Consider the following 24,008-nt stretch of genomic DNA (forward strand, 5'->3'; position numbering starts at 1 on the left):
TGACGTCAAATACTTTTCTGAAGACCTTTAAAACCCCTACAGAAAAAGCGTTTTTCTGCTACTCATGCGGAAAACTATCACTTTCCGCACTTGTTTTCTGCAACTTTGCAAAACTACGTCACTGGTCCAGACTACCGTTAAGAAAGGGTCGTGACAATGCAAAACGACTTAACAATATGTCTCGCCTGTGGGAATCAAGAAGGGCAAAGGTCACTGTCTCGCAGTCTAGCCCTTAAGACCCCGCCTTCCTAAATCCCGGTTAACTTCCCGGTAATTCCCTAGCATCTGGTGGTAACAACCGTAAGGGTGATGAGAAAGCTCGAGCTTAAATTAATTGACCCTCGTGAAAAGTACTCGAAGATAACTGTTGCAAATTACATATTCATAAAGTGGCTGTGTTTGTATTTGAAAAAAATCTAGTCTAGTGGAACACAATTAAAGAATAGGATCTACCTAGGATATTTGCATATTAATATGAAAATGATTTTAGGTCTGGGGAATGACTAGACATTGTTAATGGAAAAGTTACACAGTTGCGCCTTAACCGAAAACAATTCGGTTAAGATTTTCGAGGGAATAAATTTGATACCCCCATTACAGGGTGGCCCAAATCAGATGCATTTAGTTTGTCAAATTTCTCATGCGAAAATTTTCGTTTTCCTCAAAACGTTACAAAACTTGTTTTTTTTTGTTTTAAAGCCAATTTTATATTTTTGAGTTTCTTGGATAGTTTTTGCCACGTTTGCAAAACTTTTAAACGGTTTTCAAATTTTTCGAAAAAATCCTGGATTACCACCCCTTTTTGGATTGTCTTCGTTGATCGTTACTCTCGAAACTACTGAATTTACGACAAAACGTTATAATAAAAACCTATAGTCAACTAGTATTGCAGGAAAAAGAACTGAAAGAGCTAAGATCCTAGAATCTGGTTATGTAACTTTGAAAACGCTCCAAAGCCCTTGGAGGTTGTCTGGGGCCGACAAATACACACGACCCTGTAATTTGCACTCACACCCCGTATACGTTTCAAAAGAACGGATCACGTGACTGGTATGACAGGAAAGAGGACTGACATAGCTTTATTTTAAGCAATTTTCGCACCCTGTAAGTTAAAAAATGACGGAGTTATTCAACTTTGAAAATTCAAGTGTCCATTTAGAAAGTTTTGGTCAAAATACCGTGCAACTGGCTTTTGTCGAATATCTTGAAAACGGTTAAAGATACGAAATTTTTTTATGAGAGCAAAATTGTTCAAAATTAAACGTAGAATCTGGTTATGTGACTTTGAAAACGCTTTAAAGCCCTAGGGGGTCGTCTGGGGCCGACAAACAAACACGATCCTGTAATTTGCCACACCCTGTATATGTTTCAAAAGAACGGATCACGTGACCGGTATGACAGGAAAGAGGACTGACATAACTTTATTTTGAGCAATTTGCGCACCCTGTAAGTAAAAAAATGACGGAGTTATTTAACTTTGAAAATTCAAGTGTCTGTTTTCAAAGTTTTGGTCATGCAATTGGTTTCGGTTAAATAACTCGAAAACGGTTAAAGATACGGAGATTTTTTATGAGAGTAAAATTGATCAAAATTAAACGTAGAATCTGGTTACGTGACTTTGAAAACGCTTTAAAGCCCTAGGGGGTCGTCTGGGGCCGACAAACAAACACGACCCTGTAATTTGTCACACCCTGTAAGGATTTATCAAGAACGGATCAAGTGACCGGTATGACAGGAAAGAGGATTGGCATAGCTTTATTTTGAGTGGTTCGTACACCTTGTAAGTTGAAAAATGGCGGAGTTATGCAAATTTGAAAATTCCATTTCGAAAGTAGTGGTCAAAGTACCATGAAATTGGTTTTTGTTAAATAACTCGAAAACGGTTAAAGATACGAAAATGTTGCAATAGAGCCAGATTGTTCAAAATTAAACGCTGAATCTAATTTCGCTATAAAAAGGGCACAACGTGGTTATTTTCGACATTTTTGGGACGAAAATTTGAAGGTCTTAACTTGAGAAGGAGTAAAATGTCAATGGGTGGTCATTGCAATAAATTTCAATTGAGACACACAAAAATTTGAGATCAAAATTTCGCTTAAGGTCAAGAAGGGATTTCTTAAAAAGTGTTGTTATTGCAAAATCAACTATTTTCGTTGGGACGCCTGGTATATTAACACAAACTATTAAGTTTTCTGTGGCCGACATCGGAATTTTTGTTTTAAAAGCATCCAATTTGGGCCACACGGTACAAAATACACTCGAGCGAGTAGTTTCGAGAATCGCTTGAATGCAAGAAAACAAACTTCCTTTGCGGCTTTCTCGGTAGATTGGCAGTGTTCAAAGCACTAGGGCTGTCTCAATGTCATCTCATTCTACTTTATTTGCACATACCAATGATTGAAAAACAACAAAACTCCTCGAGTGCACTTCACCGGAATGAATGGAACATCCTTACGTGGGAACTCTTGTTTGGACCATCCTGTAGAGTAGATTTTCACGGTCAGATGCTGAGCCCTTAAAACGTTATCGATCCTCGTGTTTATCAATTCAGGTCAAATCGCCTTTAAGTACTATGAACGATAACTGAAAACTATTAACGGATACACAGTGTAATTATAATGAAATATACAGGGTGTCCCACGACGAAAGACAACGATTGATATTGGAAAAAGTATAAATAGAATAGTTTTGAAAATTTGGCAGGATACTGATGTGGGCATGCCCAATCTAACTAAAATATTTTCAAGATGGTTGCACTTCCGTTTATACCGGAAGTCGATCACAACTTTCTTATTTTAAATAGAACACCCTATATATTATTACATATTTGGATTCCTCACAAAATTCTGAAAAACTTTTGTGTACAATGCCCTATGCCTATCTCTCTAGCCGTTTTCGAAATATTTGATGTTTTTCCAAAAAAGCAACGCTTAACATATTTTTGTACTCTGTCAAAACCGTATTTTATTTTGCAATGAAACTTTGGGTTATTGTAAATAAAGGATCGTTTTATTAAACTGAGGTTGCGTAATGACTCATTTGTACACAGGGTCGTAAAAAAAAAATCATAAACTTGCCACTAAAAAAATGAAAAATTTCAAGTTTTTTAAATAGAAACCCACATTTTTTATGACGGAATCATTTTGAGCATTAAAAATTACTATACGTTTCAATTTACTTGCCTATACCTAAATCCAACCCATTTCGTTTTATTTGAGAATAAACATTTTTTATTATTAAAAAAAAACTTGTCACAAAAATTCACTAAAAACTACTCTCTTCGGAAATTCAACCTCTTTTAAGTGTTGCACTAATTTAAATGAAAAAGGGTGAAATTTATGTTTCTTCAAGATCCTTTGAATTGAGCTTTTGGATATGCCCGATTCTACGGAAACTTGTCTTATTGACGAAGTTAGATTTGCAACAAAATAGCCCAAAATTGCAATTTCTACATTTGTATTATTAAGGATTGGTTTTGTTTTAATAGCTTTTCTCTTCACAGATCCCGTATTCTTACAATTTTCAATTATTTGCTTGACAGCTTTTGGTGATGGCTTTGGTTTTTCTGGATAACGAGCGGCAAATACCTCACATGTTCTACTCACAACTTTATCACATTCTCAGGTTTAAGTAATCTAATAAATGGATTGGATTTAGGTATAGGCAAGTAAATTGAAACTTATAGTAATTTTTAATGCTCAAAATGAGTCCGTCATAAAAAATGTGGGTTTCTATTTAAAAAACTTGAAATTTTTCATTTTTTTTAGTGGCAAGTTTATGATTTTTTTTGACGACCCTGTATACAAATGGGTCATTACGCACCCTCAGTTTAATAAAACGATCCTTTATTTACAATAACCCAAAGTTTCATTGCAAAATGAAATACAGTTTTGACAGAGTACAAAAATATGTTGAGCGTTGCAACTGTCACTTTTTTGGAAAAACATCAAATATTTCGAAAACGGCTAGAGAGATAGGCATAGGGCATTGTACACAAAAGTTGGTCAGAATTTTGTGAGAAATCCAAATATGTAATAATATATAGGGTGTTCTATTTAAAATAAGAAAGTTGTGATCGACTTCCGGGATAAACGGAAGTGCAACCATCTTGAAAATATTTTAATTAGATTAGGCATGCCCACATCAGTATCCTGCCAAATTTTCAAAACTTTTATTTATTTATACTTTTTCCAATATCAATCGATGTCTTTCGTCGTGGGGCACCCTGTATTGTAAAGTGTTTATACACGGTGGATCAGAAACTTTAATTGACAGTTGACAAACTACGGTACTTGTTGCACGACAACTTCCAACTGCCAAAAGTAAAATTTCTTCTAGGAAGTATCTTAGGAATCAGGGTCAAATTTATGACAGATGTCGATCAGTTCCTGTACAACAAACAATCCATTATTGACGACTGTCTATGGTTGTTTTAAAATATGATGGTTTGCAAAGAAGAGATTTGAAATGGAATCGACTGGAGAAGTTAATTCCTGAACGATTTTGTTAAAGTTTTGCAGATTGTATTCAAATAAACAAAAGTAAAATGGCAGGGTCATCGTCCTGGAAAAAGTCTAATTTGTTAATATGTTTATAGCACTGAATGACTTCATTAATAATCTCGTCTTACATCATACGAGTTTATGCTGATTAAGGCAATTTTGTCCAAGGTTTTTTTTGTCAAAAATGTATAGCCGTCCATTGATAATTCCCCCGCGATACCCAGGTAAACAACCACAAAATTTTAATCAGGATAACCACCTTTGTGAACAGTAAAGCCATCTCCGTCTGTTTTAGTAGCGAAGAAGAGGATGGGAGGTTGGACTGGCCAGCCTGATACCATTCAAAAAGAAGGTTATCTGCAACCTTGGCATCCGGCGACTACTAAAAACATGCTAAAGATGTATGATATTTTGTTACAGAAATTTATTTACAGTCTCAAGGATGCTGCGGCTCTCTTTATGTTAGGAAACCTTTATTGTTAATAACCCGAATACGTAACTAGGCAAATGGTCGGCAACAATGCGCAATCATCATAACTATAGCTGATAAAAAGGCTTCTTAGAAATACGGGTGAATGGGAAACGATCCCCGGCCAGAAGAGTGGAGGTCAGGACAATTTCGCCGTCTGTTTTCAATGTGGAACGGAAGGAAGCTGCCTTTAACCACTTGATTGAGTCTTTTTTGGTCTGAGACAAATTTTTTCAGTGATGCCAACTTTACTGAATTGTCCCTAGTCTTGGTTTTTCACTCCAAACTGGCTTTACCAGCGATTTTGCTCCTGACTGTCCTTTCAAATTGGGTTTCTGACAGCTGAAACTATCATACCTCTTACTTAACCTAACTGTACCAAATTTTGTAGTGTTTTTTCAGGTTATTGAATAGGAAATTTAATGAGGATTCCAAAAATGTGCTTAAAACTGTCAATTTTCCACTCCAAGTGGGTTTTACGAACAATTTTGTCCCTGGCTGTTCTTTCAAACTGTGTTTCTGGGAGTTCAAATTTTAACACTGCTTTTTTCCCTAACTGTACCAAATTTTGTAGTGTTTTTTCAAGTTATTGGATAGGAAATTTAATGAGGATTCCAAAACTGTGCTTAAAACTGTCATTTTCCCACTCCAAGTGGGTTTGCCAAGCGATTTTGTCCCTGACTGTCTTTTCAAACTATGTTTCTAGCAGCTGAAACTTTCATACCTCTTTTCTCCCTAACTGTACCAAACTTGGTAGTGTTTTTCAGCTTATTGGATAGGAAATTTAATGAGGATTTCAAAAATGTGCTGAAAACTGTCATTTTCCCACTCCAAGTGGGTTTTACGAACAATTTTGTCCCTGGCTGTTCTTTCAAACTGTGTTTCTGGGAGTTCAAATTTTGACACTGCTTTTTTCCCTAACTGTACCAAATTTTGTAGTGTTTTTTCAAGTTATTGGATAGGAAATTTAATGAGGATTCCAAAACTGTGCTTAAAACTGTCATTTTCCCACTCCAAGTGGGTTTGCCAAGCGATTTTGTCCCTGACTGTCTTTTCAAACTATGTTTCTAGCAGCTGAAACTTTCATACCTCTTTTCTCCCTAACTGTACCAAACTTGGTAGTGTTTTTCAGCTTATTGGATAGGAAATTTAATGAGGATTTCAAAAATGTGCTTAAAACTGTCATTTTTCCACTACAAGTGGGTTTTACGAGCAATTTTGTCCCTGACTGTCTTTTCAAACTGTGTTTCTGGCAGTTCAAATTTTGACACCGCTTTTTTCCCTAACTGTACCAAATTTTGTAGTGTTTTTTCAAGTTATTGGATATTAAATTTAATGAGGATTCCAAAACTGTGCTTAAAACTGTGATTTTCCCACTCCAAGTGGGTTTGCCAAGCGATTTTGTCCCTGACTGTCTTTTCAAACTATGTTTCTAGCAGCTGAAACTTTCATACCTCTTTTCTCCCTAACTGTACCAAACTTGGTAGTGTTTTTCAGCTTATTGGATAGGAAATTTAATAAGGATTCCAAAAATGTGCTGAAAACTGTCATTTTCCCCCTCCAAGTGGGTTTTACGAGCAATTTTGTCCCTGACTGTCTTTTCAAACTGTGTTTCTGGCAGTTCAAATTTTGACACCGCTTTTTTCCCTAACTGTACCAAATTTTGTAGTGTTTTTTCAAGTTATTGGATATTAAATTTAATGAGGATTCCAAAAATGTGCTTAAAACTGTCATTTTCCCACTCCAAGTGGGTTTGCCAAGCGATTTTGTCACTGACTGTCTTTAAAAAACTGTGTTTCTGGCAATTCAAATTTTGACACTGCTTTTTTCCCTAACTGTACCAAATTTTGTAGTGTTTTTCAGCTTATTGGATAAGAAATTTAATGAGGATTCCAAAAATGTGCTTAAAACTGTCATTTTTCCACTCCAAGTGGGTTTTACGAGCAATTTTGTCCCTGACTGTCTTTTCAAACTGTGTTTCTGACAGTTAAAACTATCATATCTCTTTTCTCCCTAACTGTACCAAATTTTGTAGTGTTTTTTCAGGTTATTGGATAGGAAATTTAATGAGGATTCCAAAAATGTGCTTAGAACTGTCATTTTCTCACTCCAAGTGGGTTGTACGAGCAGTTTTGTCCCTGACTGTCTTTTCAAACTGTGTTTCCGGCAGTTCAAATTTTGACACCGTTTTTTTCCCTAACTGTACCAAACTTGGTAGTGTTTTTCAGCTTATTGGATAGGAAATTTAATGAGGATTCCAAAAATGTGCTTAAAACTGTGATTTACCCACTCCAAGTGGGTTTTACAAGCGATTTTGTCCCTGACTGTCTTTTCAAACTGTGTTTCTGACAGCTGAAACTTTCATACCTCTTTTCTCCCTAACTGTACCAAATTTTGTAGTGTTTTATCAGGTTATTGGATAGGAAATTTAATGAGGATTCCAAAAATGTGCTTAAAACTGTCATTTTCTCACTCCAAGTGAGTAGAAAGCTAGAAATATAAAATTACAATGTATGTGAAGTCCTGAAATAAAATTTAACTGACTTTTAATTATTTAATTTTTATATTATTTATTACAGACACTCTTTGGGTAGCTTCTAATTTTCAATGTTCAGAAAAATGCTGGAAATATGCCTGCCAAATATTCTCACTAATATAAGGCAAAGGACAGATATTTATATTCCAAATGGTATACTGAATGTTCCATAAAGTAGCATAAGAGTATAACCTGCAATATGTAATCAGCGGCCAAAAGACTGGTACATGTGAGAAGGTACCTAAAAGATCTAATCTGGGCAGGGTTGGTACCATATGATTGAGGTGCACAACCGCAAGAAATATCCCCAGCGTTTATGAATGAAAACGGCAACAATTACCCAAGAGATATTAACCCAGTTCTTTGTCTAGACGCTGTTCCCCACGTCCGCCTTTGAAGTCGCCGTTCCCGGTTCCCCATCAACGAAAAAAGAACCAACACGGCCCGCATTCTCGTGGTCAGATGGTCAAGGACCTTTTGCGAATGCAGAACCAAACAGAATTCGGAAACTTTTGGCAAAATGTTTGCCGTGAGAGACTTTTTTAATGTGAACCATTCGGTAGTCTTGTGTAAACATAGCCGGGGTTGAAACAGCCCTTAATGGGGCGCCTCCCGTATAAAAACCATGTTTGTGTATTCTTTGAAAACGGTGTTAATATGAGGTGGTGAAAAATGCAGGCAATCCTTTTTTGGTGTCATGGTGGGAACCATGTCGTTAATTTTAGCGACCTGACTGCTTTTACTATAAAAATTTTAATCCTCAGTTTAGGTCGTTCCTACCAGATAAATTTCATGTTTTTTACGATTTTCTTCTCTACCCTAACTTCAATTGTAAGTTTTCATGATTTGCCCATCTAACCTAACCTAACATTAATGTTTTTTAACGTTTTTCTCTCTAACCTACCTGAAATTATTTAAATAATATAATTTCATGATTTACTCACCTACTTTAATCAAAATCAAATTTTCCCGTCTAACCTAACCTCAATTTTATGTTTGTGCAATTTTCCTATCGGCTCTAACCTAACTTAACAATTTCCTACAATAAAATGCAATTATTTTACAATTTTTCAATAATAGACATTGTCATTTTCACTAAGCAATCCATGCAGAGTGGTCAAAATAGACTTTCAGAGGCTATAAACTTGTTTTTGTCGTTAACCTGTACAAAGTGATTACGAAATGATCTATTGAAACACCCTGTAAAAAGCATTAAGAACTATAAACTGATATATTATTAAACCACTCTGTAGCAATCAGAATAACCAATTTACAAACTGTTAATCTGGCAAAAACTAGAGAATTGTCTATAATCTCTCTTTACTTATAAAGAAACTCAAAAATGTAACAATTTTACTACATATACTGTACAGGATGATCAAACGACAACTTTTAGGGGTACAAACAGTACAAATATACGTTGGAATCACCCTGTAATTGTAAAAATAACCTAAGTACAAACTGTTAAACTGGAAAAACTAGAATTTTGGCTCCAACTTAGTCTAATCTCGTTTTACTCAAAAGAAACTGAAAATTTCACTATTTTACTGCAGACACTATACAGGATGGTCAAACGAGAACTTTAAGGGTACAAACATATGTTGGAATCACCCTGTAATTGTCAAGATAAACGAGTTACAAACTGTTAAACTGGAAAAACTAGAATTTTGGCTCCAACTTGGTCTAATCTCTTTTTACTCAAAAGAAACTGAAAAATTTAACTATTTTACTGCAGACACTATACAGGATGGTCAAACGAGAACTTTAAGGGTACAAACATATGTTGGAATCACCCTGTAATTGTCAAGATGACCGAGTTACAAACTGTTAAACTGGAAAAACTAGAATTTTGGCTCCAACTTAGTCTAATCTCTTTTTTGCCAAACGAAACTGAAAAATTTCACTATTTTACTGCAGACACTATACAGAATGGTCAAACGAGAACTTTTAAAGGTAAAAACAGTACAAATATACGTTGGAATCACCCTGTAATTGTCAAGATAACCGAGTTACAAACTGTTAAACTGGAAAAACTAGAATCTTGGCTCCAACTTAGTCTAATCTCGTTTTAATGAAAATAAATTAAAAAATTTCACTATTTTACTGCAGACACTATACAGGATGGTCAAACGAGAACTTTTAAAGGTACAAACAGTACAAATATACGTTGGAATCATCCTGTAACTAGAATTCTGGCTTCAAATTTTACCATGCAAAATCTTTGGGTTCCAAAAATAGTTGTTAAATTAATTTGGCCCTAAATTTTGAATTTTCGGTGTTGGCACCTTATTTGAATGCTTGACTTTTTGCGTTTACTTCAATTTAAGGTCCACTCTCACATAATAGAACCATTTGGGAAAATAACAGCGGTCCGTCTTAAGATAAAGTATCTTTCCCAGAAACGGGCCACACCCAATAAGGCCCTAATTCCACGAAGCTCGACCGGAGATAACAAAGTGTAAAAACGGTAAACGGTGATCTTTTCTCAATGGTGCCCACATCAGGAATGTAAAGTCACCCTTAGGGGTACCATGCCGACATTTTAAATCTCTTTTCTATTTAAAAACCAGCTGAGAATCACTTTGGACTTGACGCCGTCTTATTTTTATATGGGAACACTGATAAATTATCATAGTTGCTTGTCACTATCATCGGGTACCTGTTAAGGAATTCGGTCCCATCCAGAGGGTGTTTTTTTTTATGCAATTAACATGGGAATGGTGAAATGGATCATTAGTTGCATCGACGAACACTAGAATCTGAATTTTATATCATTTTAACACCCAGTATGTCGTAGATAATAACTAATGAACAAATAAACGAAAAACAGTATAAAATTAGGATGACAATGACAAAATTGACAGATTTTCTTAATATTTTAAGGATATTTAATGGTAATAGTTTTTTTTGGTTCGGTTTACTTTATACAGGGTGAAAAACATAATACGTCTTACACTCTTCGTATACTGAAAATCAGCAATATTTGCTATCCTATCAAATTTTTTACAGACAAATTAGACACAAAGAAGTATGAAATTTAAATTTCTATTCTATGTAACTCACCTTCAGAGATATAGAGAATAGTAAGGTTTTTGAATCCAAGTAAAAGAGGACGAATGATGAAATAATTAAGTGGAAACTGTTCGTTCCCTTATTAGAATCTGAAATCTTGATCACCACATATCAAAACGGTAGATTGTGAAGACAAGAAAGTTATTCTTAATCCAATTATAATAACTTCGATGAAAACAGTCCACTTTTTAATTATTTTGATTTAGTTTGATTAATCTGACACCGGATATAATTGAAATGTATAAGGAGTAGACATTTTCAGTCAGGCAGTCAAATGGCCTGAGGACGCAAACAATAAATTACAAAACGTTGACAATAACAGAGACATTAATTCCACTTGTTATCGATTGGAAATGTGTTGAAAGCATTCAAATTGACTTCATACTCAAATGTATGTACTTTCCACACAATTTTCAAAGTTTTCAAGTGAATCAGTTAGTTTCTAAGTCAATTTTGAATCTTTCAGGGTGTGGAAACGTGTAAAAATGATTCAAATTGACTTCATAATCAAATGTATGTACTTTCCACACAATTTTCAAAGTTTTCAAGTAAATCAGTTGGATTCTAAGTCAATTTTGAGTCTTTCAGAGTGTGGAAAGGTGTACAAAGCATTTAAATTGACTTTATAATCAAATTTATGTACTTTCCACACAATTTTCAAAGTTTTCAAGTAAATCAGTTAATTTCTAAATTAATTTTGAGTCTTTCAGGGTTTGGAAACGTGTACAAAGCATTCAAATTGACTTCATAATCAAATTTATGTACTTTCCACACAATTTTCAAAGTTTCCAAGTAAATCAGTTGGATTCTAAGTCAATTTTGAGTCTTTCAGAGTGTGGAAAGGTGTACAAAGCATTTGAATTGACTTTATAATCAAATTTATGTACTTTCCACACAATTTTCAAAGTTTCCAAGTAAATCAGTTAATTTCTAAGTCAATTTTGAGTCTTTCAAGGTGTGGAAACGTGTACAAAGCATTTAAATTGACTTCATAATCAAATGTATGTACTTTCCACACAATTTTCAAAGTTTTCAAGTAAATCATTTAAGTTCTAAATTAATTTTGAGTCTTTCAGGGTTTGGAAACGTGTACAAAGCATTCAAATTGACTTCATAATCAAATTTATGTACTTTCCACACAATTTTCAAAGTTTCCAAGTAAATCAGTTGGATTCTAAGTCAATTTTGAGTCTTTCAGAGTGTGGAAAGGTGTACAAAGCATTTAAATTGACTTCATAATCAAATGTATGTACTTTCCACACAATTTTCCAAGTTTTCAAATAAATCAGTTGGATTCTAAGTCAATTTTGAGTCTTTCAGGGTGTGAAAACTTGTACAAAGCATTCAAATTGACTTCATAATCAACATTATGTACTTTCCACACAATTTTCAAAGTTTTCAAGTAAATCAGTTAATTTCTAAGTCAATTTTGAGGTTTTCAAAGTTTAGAAACGTATACACAGCATTCAAATTGACTTCATAATCAAATGTATGTACTTTCCACACAATTTTCAAGTAAATCAGGTAGTTCTAAGTCAATTTTGAGCCTTTCAGGGTATGAAAATGTGCTCAAAGCAGCAAAATTGGCTTCTTGATTAGTCTCGCATGGTAACAAGGCGTGTGATGTTGATATGCAAATTATTAGGAGCAAGTTTCTACTACACTTTGTGAGAAAGTTTTCGGCACATTCGCCATCATCAGACTGTTATTAAAACACTTCATTTTATATAAATGATAGCACCGCAATATTACACAGTCCAAACTACACCAGGCGAATAAAATGCATTGTGCAAAGTTATTGTTCGGGCAAAATCCATTGCCTTCAAGATCGACCGACCATGAGCACAAAAAAAAAGAAGAAGAGAAACGTTCAGTTGATGAACTTTCTTCTCCACGTTGTGACTCAACAAAATTTGATCAATGAACACCGGCTGGTATTTTCCCAGGAAGAAAAATCAACATTCCACCGATGATACTTTTGTTTGAGAATATACGTTTACATTACGTACGAGGTGTCTTTTTGACGGAAGAAGAGGCGCTACGCTAGATTTTATGTGCACAAAAAATAACTCCCCGTCTGTCGGTCTCACTCGGTTAGCTTAAGTCATTGAGAACTTCTTTTAAAGTCCGTATACCTGCTAGGGATGGCGCTTCCAAGAACCACTAAAGTCGACCACCCTATAGGATAAGATTCCAGAGTGTAAACAGTTAAGAGTTTGTTGTTTCTGCTCACCGAATCGTCGAATACCGGGGCTGGTTCGAAACTGTACTCGCACAGTGAAAATGGCAAAAGATTGTTTGTTGTTTCAACTGGCGGCATTTTCATTCATCTTTTAAAGAAGCCATCCTTGTGAATGTTTATTTTATTATGTTTAAGTATGAAATGTGTCGGCCCTTTTAGTTGTCTTGGTAAAAGACCGAATTGTCGCCACTAAAGAACACGTCGTTCAAATAGAAGGAAAATCAAAGTAAACTACAATGACGTCACAGCAACAAGAAAACGCAGTGTAGAGTGTAGTAACTAAACGAGACAGCGACTTAATTCAAACAATATATACCGAAACTCAAACAAAATTGCTATGATGTCACAAATCCCAATAACACTACTAGACACTTGTATTTGTTGCAGATCTTGCAAAAACCAATAGAAATACAGGAAAAGACTTAAGAAGGTCTAAAAACCTTCCAAAAAGCGTAGTAATGTAAGAATAAGTAAAAAAAGTGCCTGAGAGACTAAAATTGTTCCAAAAACCTAAAAATGTTACAGAAGCTGTAGAAATGTTACAAAAAGTCTAAAAGCTCTCCAAAAGACTTGTTATTTAGAAATGTTGTAAAAAGCGTAAAAATCTTGTAGAGTGCTCAGAAATGTTGCAGATTGATTAAAAATGTTGCAAAAGTGCTAAATGCTAATGTTCCAGAAAGCCTACAAATGTCGTTGAAGCTTTAGAAATGTTGCAAAAAGTCTAGAAAACCTTCAGAAATCCTATAAATGTTGCAGATTGTTTAAAAACACTGAAAGAGTCCTAGAAATGTTTCAGTTACACAGTGTTAGACCTTTTCGGAAGTGCTACAAATTTTCGGCAGTTTAGGACACTTGTAGAGACTTCCGGCAAATTTTGGGACATTTTCAGAAGTGTTTGGTGCCTGTGGCAGGTTTTTAAAAATTCTTTGGAGAATTTAGGACACTTGTAGAAGCTTCTGGAAATTTTTGGTACATTTTCAGCATTATTTAGAAACAGGTTTTAAAAAAATCTCGTTTAGGACACTTGTACGGGTTTCTGGCAATTTTTGGAATACTTTCAGCAGTATTTAGAAGCCTGGCAGTTTTAAAAAAATCTCGGAGAGTATAGAACACTTGTACGGGTTTTTGGCAGTTTTTGGAATACTTTCAGCAGTATTTAGAAGCCTGGCAGTTTTAAAAAAAATCGTGGAAAATTTCGAACACTTGTAGAGGTTTCTGGTAATTTTTGGGACATTTTCAGCAGTATTTAGAAACTTCTGCCAGTTTTAAAAAAATTCTTGGAAAATTTAGAACACTTGTAGAGGCTTCTGGTAATTTTTGGGACAAAAAACTTTTTAGTAGCGTTTGGAAGCCTCTGGCAGTTTTTAAAAATTATTTAGGAAATTTAGGACACTTGTAGAAGCTTCTGGAAATTTTTGGTACATTTTCAGCATTATTTAGAAGTTTAGGACACTTGTAGAAACTTCTGGACATTTTTGGGACATTTTTAGTAGTATTTTGAAGCCTCTGGCTCTAAACAAACCAAAAAAGTTGGTTTAGTTTTCATAATGCACCCACAAATGACAGTTTAACCTTGACTCACTGTGTACACGCTACATATACAGGATGATCTTTAGAAAAATACGATTGATTAAGGAAAAAAGTTTAAATCACAAAATTTGATAACCTAACCAAGTCAATGGGAGTCGTTTCAGTAGGATAACTATTTTCAAGTTGGCTGCACTTTCTGTCACTACATACTTATTTTAAATGGAACACTTATCAATTGGCAATTCTATCTTAAAAATTGCGTACAGGGTGGCCAGAAAATCTGAATGTTTACAATTTTTATGCACCCTCTGTATAGTAGCCGCACTAACGGATTGTGAAACTACCAGGGATGAGTTTAGCAGTTCTTTACGAACATTTTTGCTCTCATTCAAATTTTTGGTAACTTTCAACGTTTTCGAGTTATTCAGCAAAAACTGGTTTAAGGCAAAACATTTTCAAATCTGTTGATATTGTGGTTTGAAATTTGAGCACCCTGTAACTCGGCTATTTTTGATAGCTCAGGGAGATTGAGCCACTCAAAATAACCGCCTTGAGCGCATTTTTCCAGTGGTGTAGAGCAAAAAGTTCTATCAGAAAAAATGCGTACAGGGTGACCTAAAACAGTCAATCACCATAATTTTCATGCACACCCTGTATACTGGAAGCAAAAACGGTATTGAAAACTTACGATGTTGAGTTAAGGAGTTGATTAGGAACATTTTTGGTCTCTTGCAATTTTTTTGTAACTTTCAGCGTTTTTGAGTTATTAAGGAAAAACTGATTTGGTGCACCAAATATTTAGATCAGTTGAAATTGTGGTCTGAAATTTGAACACGGTTTAAAGGACAGTCAAGGACAAAACCGCCTATAAAATTCAGTTGGAGTAAGAAAATGGCTGTTTTAAGCACATTTTTGAAATCCTCGTTAAATTTTCTATTCAATGACATGAAAAAACACTACAAAATTTGGTACAGTCAGCGAGAAAAGCGGTGTCAAAGTTTGAACTGCCACAAACATAGTATTTGTAATTTACCCAGCACTAGATAAAACATATTGTATGCCACTCGTGTATTATGTTTCACAAGTCACTTTCCTAGATCATAAGAGTGAGGGTCGAATTTGAATTACCCTGTATACTATTTTATAATAAACATATACATACATACAATTCGCTAAAACTTTCCCCATTTAACCGACTCTGTAGCTCTTACCGTTTTCGAGATCCCAATCACCAATTTGGACCACACTGTATGGCCAGTTTTAGTGCCCTAGTTGAATTAAATATCTAAAACTGTTTAATACAGGATTCTTCCGTATTGTGCGTTTTGAAAATTAGTATGTTTTCAACAAAAAACTAATGGGGATTAAATCTGATGTACTTGCAGGCCGGAAAGGTCTGTATTTTGGCATTTTTCGCGGGAGTAATCTTGTTCTTTCCACTCTCTAAAATGCTGTAATACTTTTAAAATAGCAAGATTAACATGCAGTCAAAAATAAATTATTTGAAATAAATGTACCATAGTCGTTATCGTGGACTCAAAATTGGTTCCAGGCGTGTTATTGATAAGTTTTGATGTGCGGTTTGAATTGCTCTGTTACTGATTCATTCAAATATCAAACGGATATTGCACGCTGATATCGAAACTATATTTACATCAATGAAAATGCAGTATTGTGTACTATCGCACTCTTTAGTATCGGGGATCAAGGCCTTTGTGGAAATCTGTACTACAATTTGTTCCAAAAAGTTTTTGAGATTGATGTCTTATATCGCAAATTTTTGAAAACATCTCTCGAGTCTTTGAAAATAATCCAGTTAACTTGAGCCGATCAAATTGATTGTTCTTGGTACAGAATATGAACCAAAAATGTCTCTTTAAATTGTGACGTAACTTGGTCGCGGTTCACTTGTCATTATACACGGTCATGGTATTGTGATTATTAAATAAAACGTGACATTGCGGTCGGTTCAACTAGACCAAAAATACGTTTCCTTTTAAACTACCATCTGGCCATCTTGGCGCGCAAAGAAACGAACTTACCACCTTTTTTCAACTTTTTTAACAACCAACGATCTTTTCGGGAATCATCCGACTCGAACAAGGGGAAAAATCGATAATTGGCACCCCCTGTAGGAAGTCAAGACGACTTTTGTGGATAGTTATTAGATCGGGCACATTGGTATTCCCACGATCGCAAATTTCCAAATACAGGGTGTCGTTTTTATCACTGAAAAGGTGCAACGTCATTGTCAGTCTAAAACGTTGTTAAATGCCAAAATAATTGCTTGAAAACAAGTTTTTGGCAACTATAGCGAACAAAAACCTTTTTTTCAAAATCCTCAAATTTTGTTGTCCTTTTTGATTATGCCAAATTTCCAACAAGACATTTTGACACCATCTCCTTCGGCGCCTAATAAAAGTCAATTATTTGACAAGCTACGTCAAAATGACACTGAACACAAAAAATGTGCCTACAAAAGGTGGATTGCACCGTTTGGCCGCTAGAAGGGGTGAAAGTTATATGATGATGATATATGATATTTTTTTTACCAGTTGGTTAGTTTATGGCAAAAAGCGAACAAGTAGTAAAGTTGAAAAATTGAAAATGGGTAGGTTAGATTAGATTTTAAACAAGATTTGTTTGAAAATTGATAAAATTAAAACCCGTTCACAGAATTTTCAAAAGTTATACAACCATCTCAGAAAAATGAAAAAAAAAACCAAAAGAAATAACAATTTTAACGCCAAAAACCACAATGTTGTCTTTACTGACGTTTCTCCTATAGTTTATAGAAAAATTGACTGTTTGGCAACAGCGCAGCATTAGTTTTTTGACATATCTATATAGTTGAACATTTTTGGCGTCTTTAGTGCCATTTTTGACTTATTTATCTGTAATTTTTTTTTTATTTATTTATTGCGTCATTTTTCACATATTTAAGTCAGTCTTTGACGTATTACCTTCAATTTAACTGTCAGTTTTTACTTATTTTACAGACAATTTTGAGATTGAAATCATTTCCTCTTATATATATATATATAAACCATCTTTATTTCCGAGGAAAAAGGCTATCGACCTACCGGTCTTTCTGCCAATGTTACAGAAACAAAACTTATGTACTAAATATTTGTTAAAAAAAAAAAAAATATAATGTTTTACAAAGAAAAGGTTAAAAATTAATAGTTCGTTTTTTTAGGTAAAATGTTCCAACAGAGTATATTGAGGAAAGGCGTAGCGAGATTGTCTATTTGGTCTTGTGAGGGAGATGGGGTTTATAATTGTCCAGTTGTGGGGGTTGCCTTTCCATTTTGCCTCTAGTTTCGTTAATCGTTCTGTTATTTTTGTCATTTGTGTCCGTTCGTAGAGTAATTCGTTGGTTGGGTTATGTAGCGGGTTTTGAGGATGTCTAATCTTGGTTACTAGTCTAAGTGCAATTTGTTCTGTAGTTTGTATGTGTTTTTTTGCATTTCCTCTTATTATTAATCAAACTTGAGGTATATTTCTGTCAGTTTTTGATTTATTTATTACTTATTTATTTGTCAAATTTTACTTATCTTTTTCACTTATTATTAATCAAATTTGAGGTATTTTTCTGTCAGTTTTTACTCATTCTACAGACAATTTTGATTTAGTCATCTGTCAATTTATTGACTTGACAATTATACTATCAATTTTCACTTATTTAATTGCTAATTTTTTTACTTATCTTTTTCACTTATTATTAATCAAACTTGAGGTATATTTCTGTCTGTTTTTGATTTATTTATTACTTATTTATTTGTCAAATTTGACGTATTTTTTTGTCAGGTCTTTGACTTATTACCTTCAATTTTTTTGGCCTATTTAACTGTCAGTTTTTACTTATTTTACAGACAATTTTGATTTATTCATCTGTCAATTTATTGACGACCATTATATTGACGACAATTTTCACTTATTATTAATCAAACTTGAGGTATATTTCTGTCAGCTTTTGATTTATTTATTACTTTTTTATTTGTCAAATTTGACCTATTTTTCTGTCAATTCTTACCTTCAATTACGTCAATCAATTGACGTATTAGCTTCAATTTTTATGACCTATTTAACTGTCAGTTTTTACTTATTTTACAGACAATTTTGAGATTGATCTTTTTCATTTATTATTAATCAAACTTGAGGTATTTTTCTGTCAGTTTTTGATTCATTTATTACTTATTTATTTGTTAAATTTGACGTATTTTTCTGTCAGTTCTTTGACGTATTACCTTCAATTTTTTTGGCATATTTAACTGTCAGTTTTTACTCATTTTACAGACAATTTTGATTTATTCATCTGTCAGTTTATTGACTTGACCATTTTACTACCAATTTTCCCTTATTTACCTGCCAATTTTTTGAAGTACTTATTTGTATCTTTCTTAGCCTGTTTAACTGTCAGTTTTTGATTTATTTATTACTTATTTATTTGTCAAATTTGACCTATTTTTCTGTCAGTTCTTTGACGTATTACCTTCAATTTTTTTGGCCTATTTAACTATCAATTTTCACTTATTATTAATCAAACTTGAGCTATTTTTCTGTCAGTTTTTAAAGTAAATTTTCATTGTAACTCTCTTGGTCTGTTTAACTGTCAGTTTTCCACTTATTTAGCTGCCAATTTTTTGAAGTATTTATTTGTATCTTTCTTAGCCTGTTTAACTGTTAGTTTTTGATTGATTTATTACTTATTTATTTGTCAAATTTGACGTATTTTTTGTCAGGTCCAAAGACCAAAAAAAAGTAAATTTTCATTGTATCTCTCTTGGTCTGTTTAACTATCATTTTTCCGCTTATTTAACTGACAATTTTTTGACAGGTATGTCAATTTTTCGATTCATTTTTTACTTATTCACCTGCCAAATTTTTGTCAAATGTGACGTATTTATACAACTTTACTTTGATCTTTAATAACTTACTTAGAAAATCAAACTTTTAGTCTACAACACAACAATGTTCCCACGTGCTAAAAGGACTAAAACAACCCTCTTTAAAAAAAAAACTTGAGTGAAGGAATCCTTTTTCTACCGGATCTATTTCTTTCACCTAATATTACCGGGCTCGTTGTTCCGGTCTGTAAAGGAGACCTATTCCAACCCCCGAAAAACGGTTAAGGGATGATTTTGGGTTTTATATGTAACCTGGGAAGAAAAGCCCGTAATATTGTTAGGTAGGAAAGGTGGCAACGAATTTTTTTCTCACACCATTTTCTAGCCAATTGTATTATTACACAAGAAGAATGCAAATTTTAGGGGGTGCCTGAGAATTTTTGGGCCAAGGTGTTAGGTCCCTAATTGATTGTGTCTGGCTTCAATAATCACCAGACAAAAATGTGAGTTGTTTGGTGTTTATTACCTGATTCACAGGACAACAATATCCGAGGCAATAATAAAGTTGCTTATGCAATGTGAAAAATGTCAAAAAACAAAATATACAAGTAATTGATGATCATATGAATGATTCAGTGAATGTTAAAAGAGAAGCTGAAAACAGCAATAACTAAATCGTTCCCAATGATATTATATAGTCAAATTTTTACAAAAATTTTAAATTTTAAAATAAAAAAAATAATAAAATATTTATATTTAAATATAATAAAAAATATATTAAATTATATTAAATTTATAAATATAAAATATATTAATTATATTACATTTTTTTAATTTTTAATTTTTTTGTTATAGAAGTCTTAAGAAAACTTGCCTTTTAAAAAGTAGTAAAATCGTTTACTTTGATAGGAGCTAAAAGCTGGCTTATTCCATGTTAAAATGCATTTTAGGAGACAAAAATTCAGAAGATTTTTGACAAAAAAGGCAACAATTTTTGATAATGAGACAATCTTTAGAATCTAAAAGTTATTTAAATTAGTACGTAGACACTAAAAGACTTTTTGTTGTTATTTTACAAATGAGGACAAGTTTTTCTTACTTCAAGTCTATTGAAGAAGTAAGAAAAAAGTAAGAAAACAACTTAAAAAGTAAATTTACTTGGAAACTAAAAATCAAGCTAGAAAGTCAAATTTAACTGTTCAAGTCAATTTTCAAAGTGTAACAGCTTGACAGCTAATTTTTACTGTGTGCCAATGACAAATCAAAAATTGAGGAACTTTCAGACTCCTTTTTAACGTAGTTTGAAGAATGAAAATTGATTTGAAAACAATAGAGTGTCTAGAAGGCATTAATCATTTCGTAAATCCATAAAATTCGACCTGGAGGCATAAAATTGTTTTTTTTTAGTCAGTTTACGTGATTTTCACTTAATTTACAAGAGTTTAGTGTTGAAAATTGGCTTCAAAACCATGAAAAGTGACCTGGAGACTTAAAATTTGCCTTTTTAGTCAGTTTGGATCATTTTCAGACAACTGACACGACTTTAGTGTTGAAAAATGACTTCAAAACCATGAAAAGTGACTTAGAGGCTTAAAATTTGTCTTATAAGCCAATTTACATAGTTTTCAGACAACTTACAAGATTTTAGTGTCGAAAATTGACTTTAAAAGCATAGAAAGTGACTTGGAGGTTTAAAATTTCTCTTTTAAATCAATTTACATGATTTTCAGTTAACTTACCAGACTTTAGTGGAAAAATTGCTTCAAAACCATGAAAAGTGAGCTGGAGGCTTAAAATTTGTCTTTTTAGTTAGTTTAGATAATTTTCAGACAACTTATAAGAATTTAGTGTGGAAAAATAGGCTTCAAAACAATGAAAAGTGACTTGGAGGGCTAAAATTTGTCTTATAAGCCAGTTTACACAATTTTCAGACAACTTACAAGACTTTAGTGTTAAAAATTGGTTTCAAAACCATGAATAGTGACCTGGAGACTTAAAATTTGTCTTTTTAGTCAGTTTGAATCATTTTCACACAACTGACACGACTTTAGTGTTGAAAATTGACTTCAAAACGATGAAAAGTAACTTGAAGGCTTAAAATTTGCTTTTTTAGGTAGTTTACATGAATTTCAGCTAACTTACAAGACTTTTGTGTTGAAAATTGACTTTAAAAGCATGGAAAGTGACTTGGAGGTTTAAAATTTCTCTTTTAAGTCAGTTTACATGATTTTCAGTTAACTTGCCAGACTTTAGTGTTGAAAATTGGCTTCAAAACCACAAAAACTGACTTAGAGGCTTAAAATTTGTCTTTTTAGATAGTTTAGATAATTTTCAGACAGCTTACATGACTTAGTGTTGAAAATTGACTTCAAAACAATGAAAAGTGACTTAGATGCTTAAAATTTGTCTTTTTGTCCAGTTTACATGATTTTCATTTAATTTACAAGACTTTAGTGTTGAAAATTGGCTTTAAAAGCATGGAAAGTGACTTGGAGGTTTAAAATTTCTCTTTTAAGTCAGTTTACATGATTTTCCGTTAACTTACACGACTTTAGTGTTGAAGATTGGCTTCAAAACCATGAGAACTGACTGGGATGCTTAAAATTTGTCTTTTAACTTAGTTCACACGATTTTCAGACAACTTATAAAACTTCAGTGTCCAATAAATGTGTGAAATCCATAAAATTTCTCAAATATACTTCAAATAAACACAAATCCGGTCTGATTTTGACACTATTTCCTATAAACTAGGTAAAACATGAATTGCAACTGATAAGGTATGTGGTTGACCTTCAAGGTTACCGAACAGCTGTCAATCGTCAACTTTGTGGTTGCCATTCAATATTCAAGCAAGAAAAAATCTAATCTAAAAATACAGCGTTACTGAACACCCCGTTATCAAATTGAGAGTGAATAAATTGGGACTGTTTACTTTAAACGTTCGATAACATGTTAATTCTCGGTAAAAGTTAATTATTTTGCCAAAAAGAGTTAAAATTGGAGAGAGGAAGTGTCGTTTTAACTGTTAAAACGACCTCATCCCCTTCGGATATGGGCGCAATTAAGGAAAATTTTCGAGGAGCTTAGATCCCTTTGAGCAGGAAATATGGTGGTTGGATTTCCCTTTAAGACAATGCTACCATACTGATAAGCGCAGGAAATTGTGCGGTTGATTCAAAGATATAAAAGGACATCCTCCCCTTGTACAATTATTAAAAAAATAAATAACTTACCACAACAAGATCGTAAGTGACACTATAGTCCGTATATGCACAAAGGAGATCAATGGGTAGAAAGTTTGTACTTCTTAGTTTAGAAGCGATTAACAGACACGTGGCCCCTAAAAGTTGAAGGTGCTGCCTCTTGATTTTGCAAACGCACAGGAATCTGTCCATAAAGTTTACTGCAAGAGGAAGAATTTGTTCTTCGCACATTTGCTCTTCGCAGACCTGCAACAAGAAATACATTCAGACCGGCCCTGGTAAAAGGCAATAAAATCATATGGCCGGAAGCGGTCCGCCAGACGATGTTGACTTTTACACTGTGGAATCACAGTGGAATTTCTATTTCATATTTATTTTTAAAATTCTGTTTGAGACTTTCTGGTGAGCATTGAAACTGAAAGATGAATGGATATGACCGGCTCGAAGGTCTAGTCTAGGTAAACTGGACAGTTACAGGGTGACAACTATTTTTTAATTAGAAGAATAATCATTAAATGTCACTGGATTCAAAAGTGTCTCATTTCCGAGATATTTGAGGAAAAAATTGATTTTAATTTTTGCATTCAAAGTGTCAAAAATTCCAAATAAAACACCCTGTCGATTCTCAAAAAAGAATTGGAAACCTCAGTGGACGCTCAGAAAATATTTACCAGGAGCTACAAAGTTGCATTTGTAAGTTTCTTGGATAGTTTTATGGTTGTTTTGCCTTTGCAGAACACCCTGTAGATTGTTACTAATTAATCAGACAAACGCAGACGGGTCTGGATAATTAATTAAAAATTCCTGAAAGCGAAAAACAATATCGCAAAACCGGACAGTACCAAATCTGGGCTAAATCCATCGCATGCCAGAGGAAACTTCCAAAGAACCCATAAAATATGTTTGTGTGCAATTGTCATGGCTTGGGCAAGGCTAACTTGTTGCCCGTTGCAGAAAATGCGTTGAAAAAGTTGAACACATCGTCGGGGAACAATGAACTTTTGAATCAGTTGCCATTTTGAGTGCCGGCACATTTTCTCGTTAAAATCCTTCGGTTATTTATAGTTCCCACGTTTCGATAATTATGGCACTTTTTTCGTTTTTCCACGTCAAGGGCTTAGATTCTAGGAACCGATGAACGTGGGTCTGCAATGAGCAGAACAGTGATGAATCCGAACCCCCTTCAAGTTTCAATTTGATAGCTCTACCAGTTTTTGAGAAAACGACGAAGTTTCAATTTGATATCTGTATCCGATTTGAAATAACGACGAAAAACTTCTAAAACGTTCTTCAAAGTTTGACGCCCTCTAGCGACGTACTTTTAACAGCTACACCAGCATATTTTTAACTTTTCTAAAAGCTGACACTGTGGCCTATCAAATAGTTTATGTGTCACTTTGACGTATTTGTCAAAATAACTGAGTTAAAAGGGTTTAAAGCACGAGGGTACAAAAAACAACAAAATGATGATTGTGAAGTACCATTTCTGAAAATTTTGGTATTCCTAGCAAATGTGTGTGGTTTCCGTCAAACCTGTGTATTAGACAAAAGCTGGATCCGAATTTCCATGCAAGTTTCAACTTATCCGATTTGAAATAACGACC

General features: G+C 33.7%; 1 protein-coding gene across 1 annotated transcript in view; it reads right to left on the bottom strand.

Moving 5' to 3' along the window:
• The window catches only part of CycD (cyclin D), a 66,864-nt gene that overhangs the window by 35,560 nt on the left and 7,296 nt on the right, over nt 1–24,008 (bottom strand). Inside the window, exon 2 of the mRNA XM_081989128.1 lies at nt 22,435–22,650. Within this exon, the coding sequence (XP_081845254.1) occupies nt 22,435–22,650 (216 nt within the window). The remainder of the gene's footprint in view (nt 1–22,434; nt 22,651–24,008) is intronic.

This window comes from Ips typographus, linkage group LG11 (genome assembly GCF_016097725.1).
Source record: "Ips typographus isolate SLU linkage group LG11, UJ_Ityp_2.0, whole genome shotgun sequence".
Classification (NCBI taxonomy): domain Eukaryota; kingdom Metazoa; phylum Arthropoda; class Insecta; order Coleoptera; family Curculionidae; genus Ips; species Ips typographus.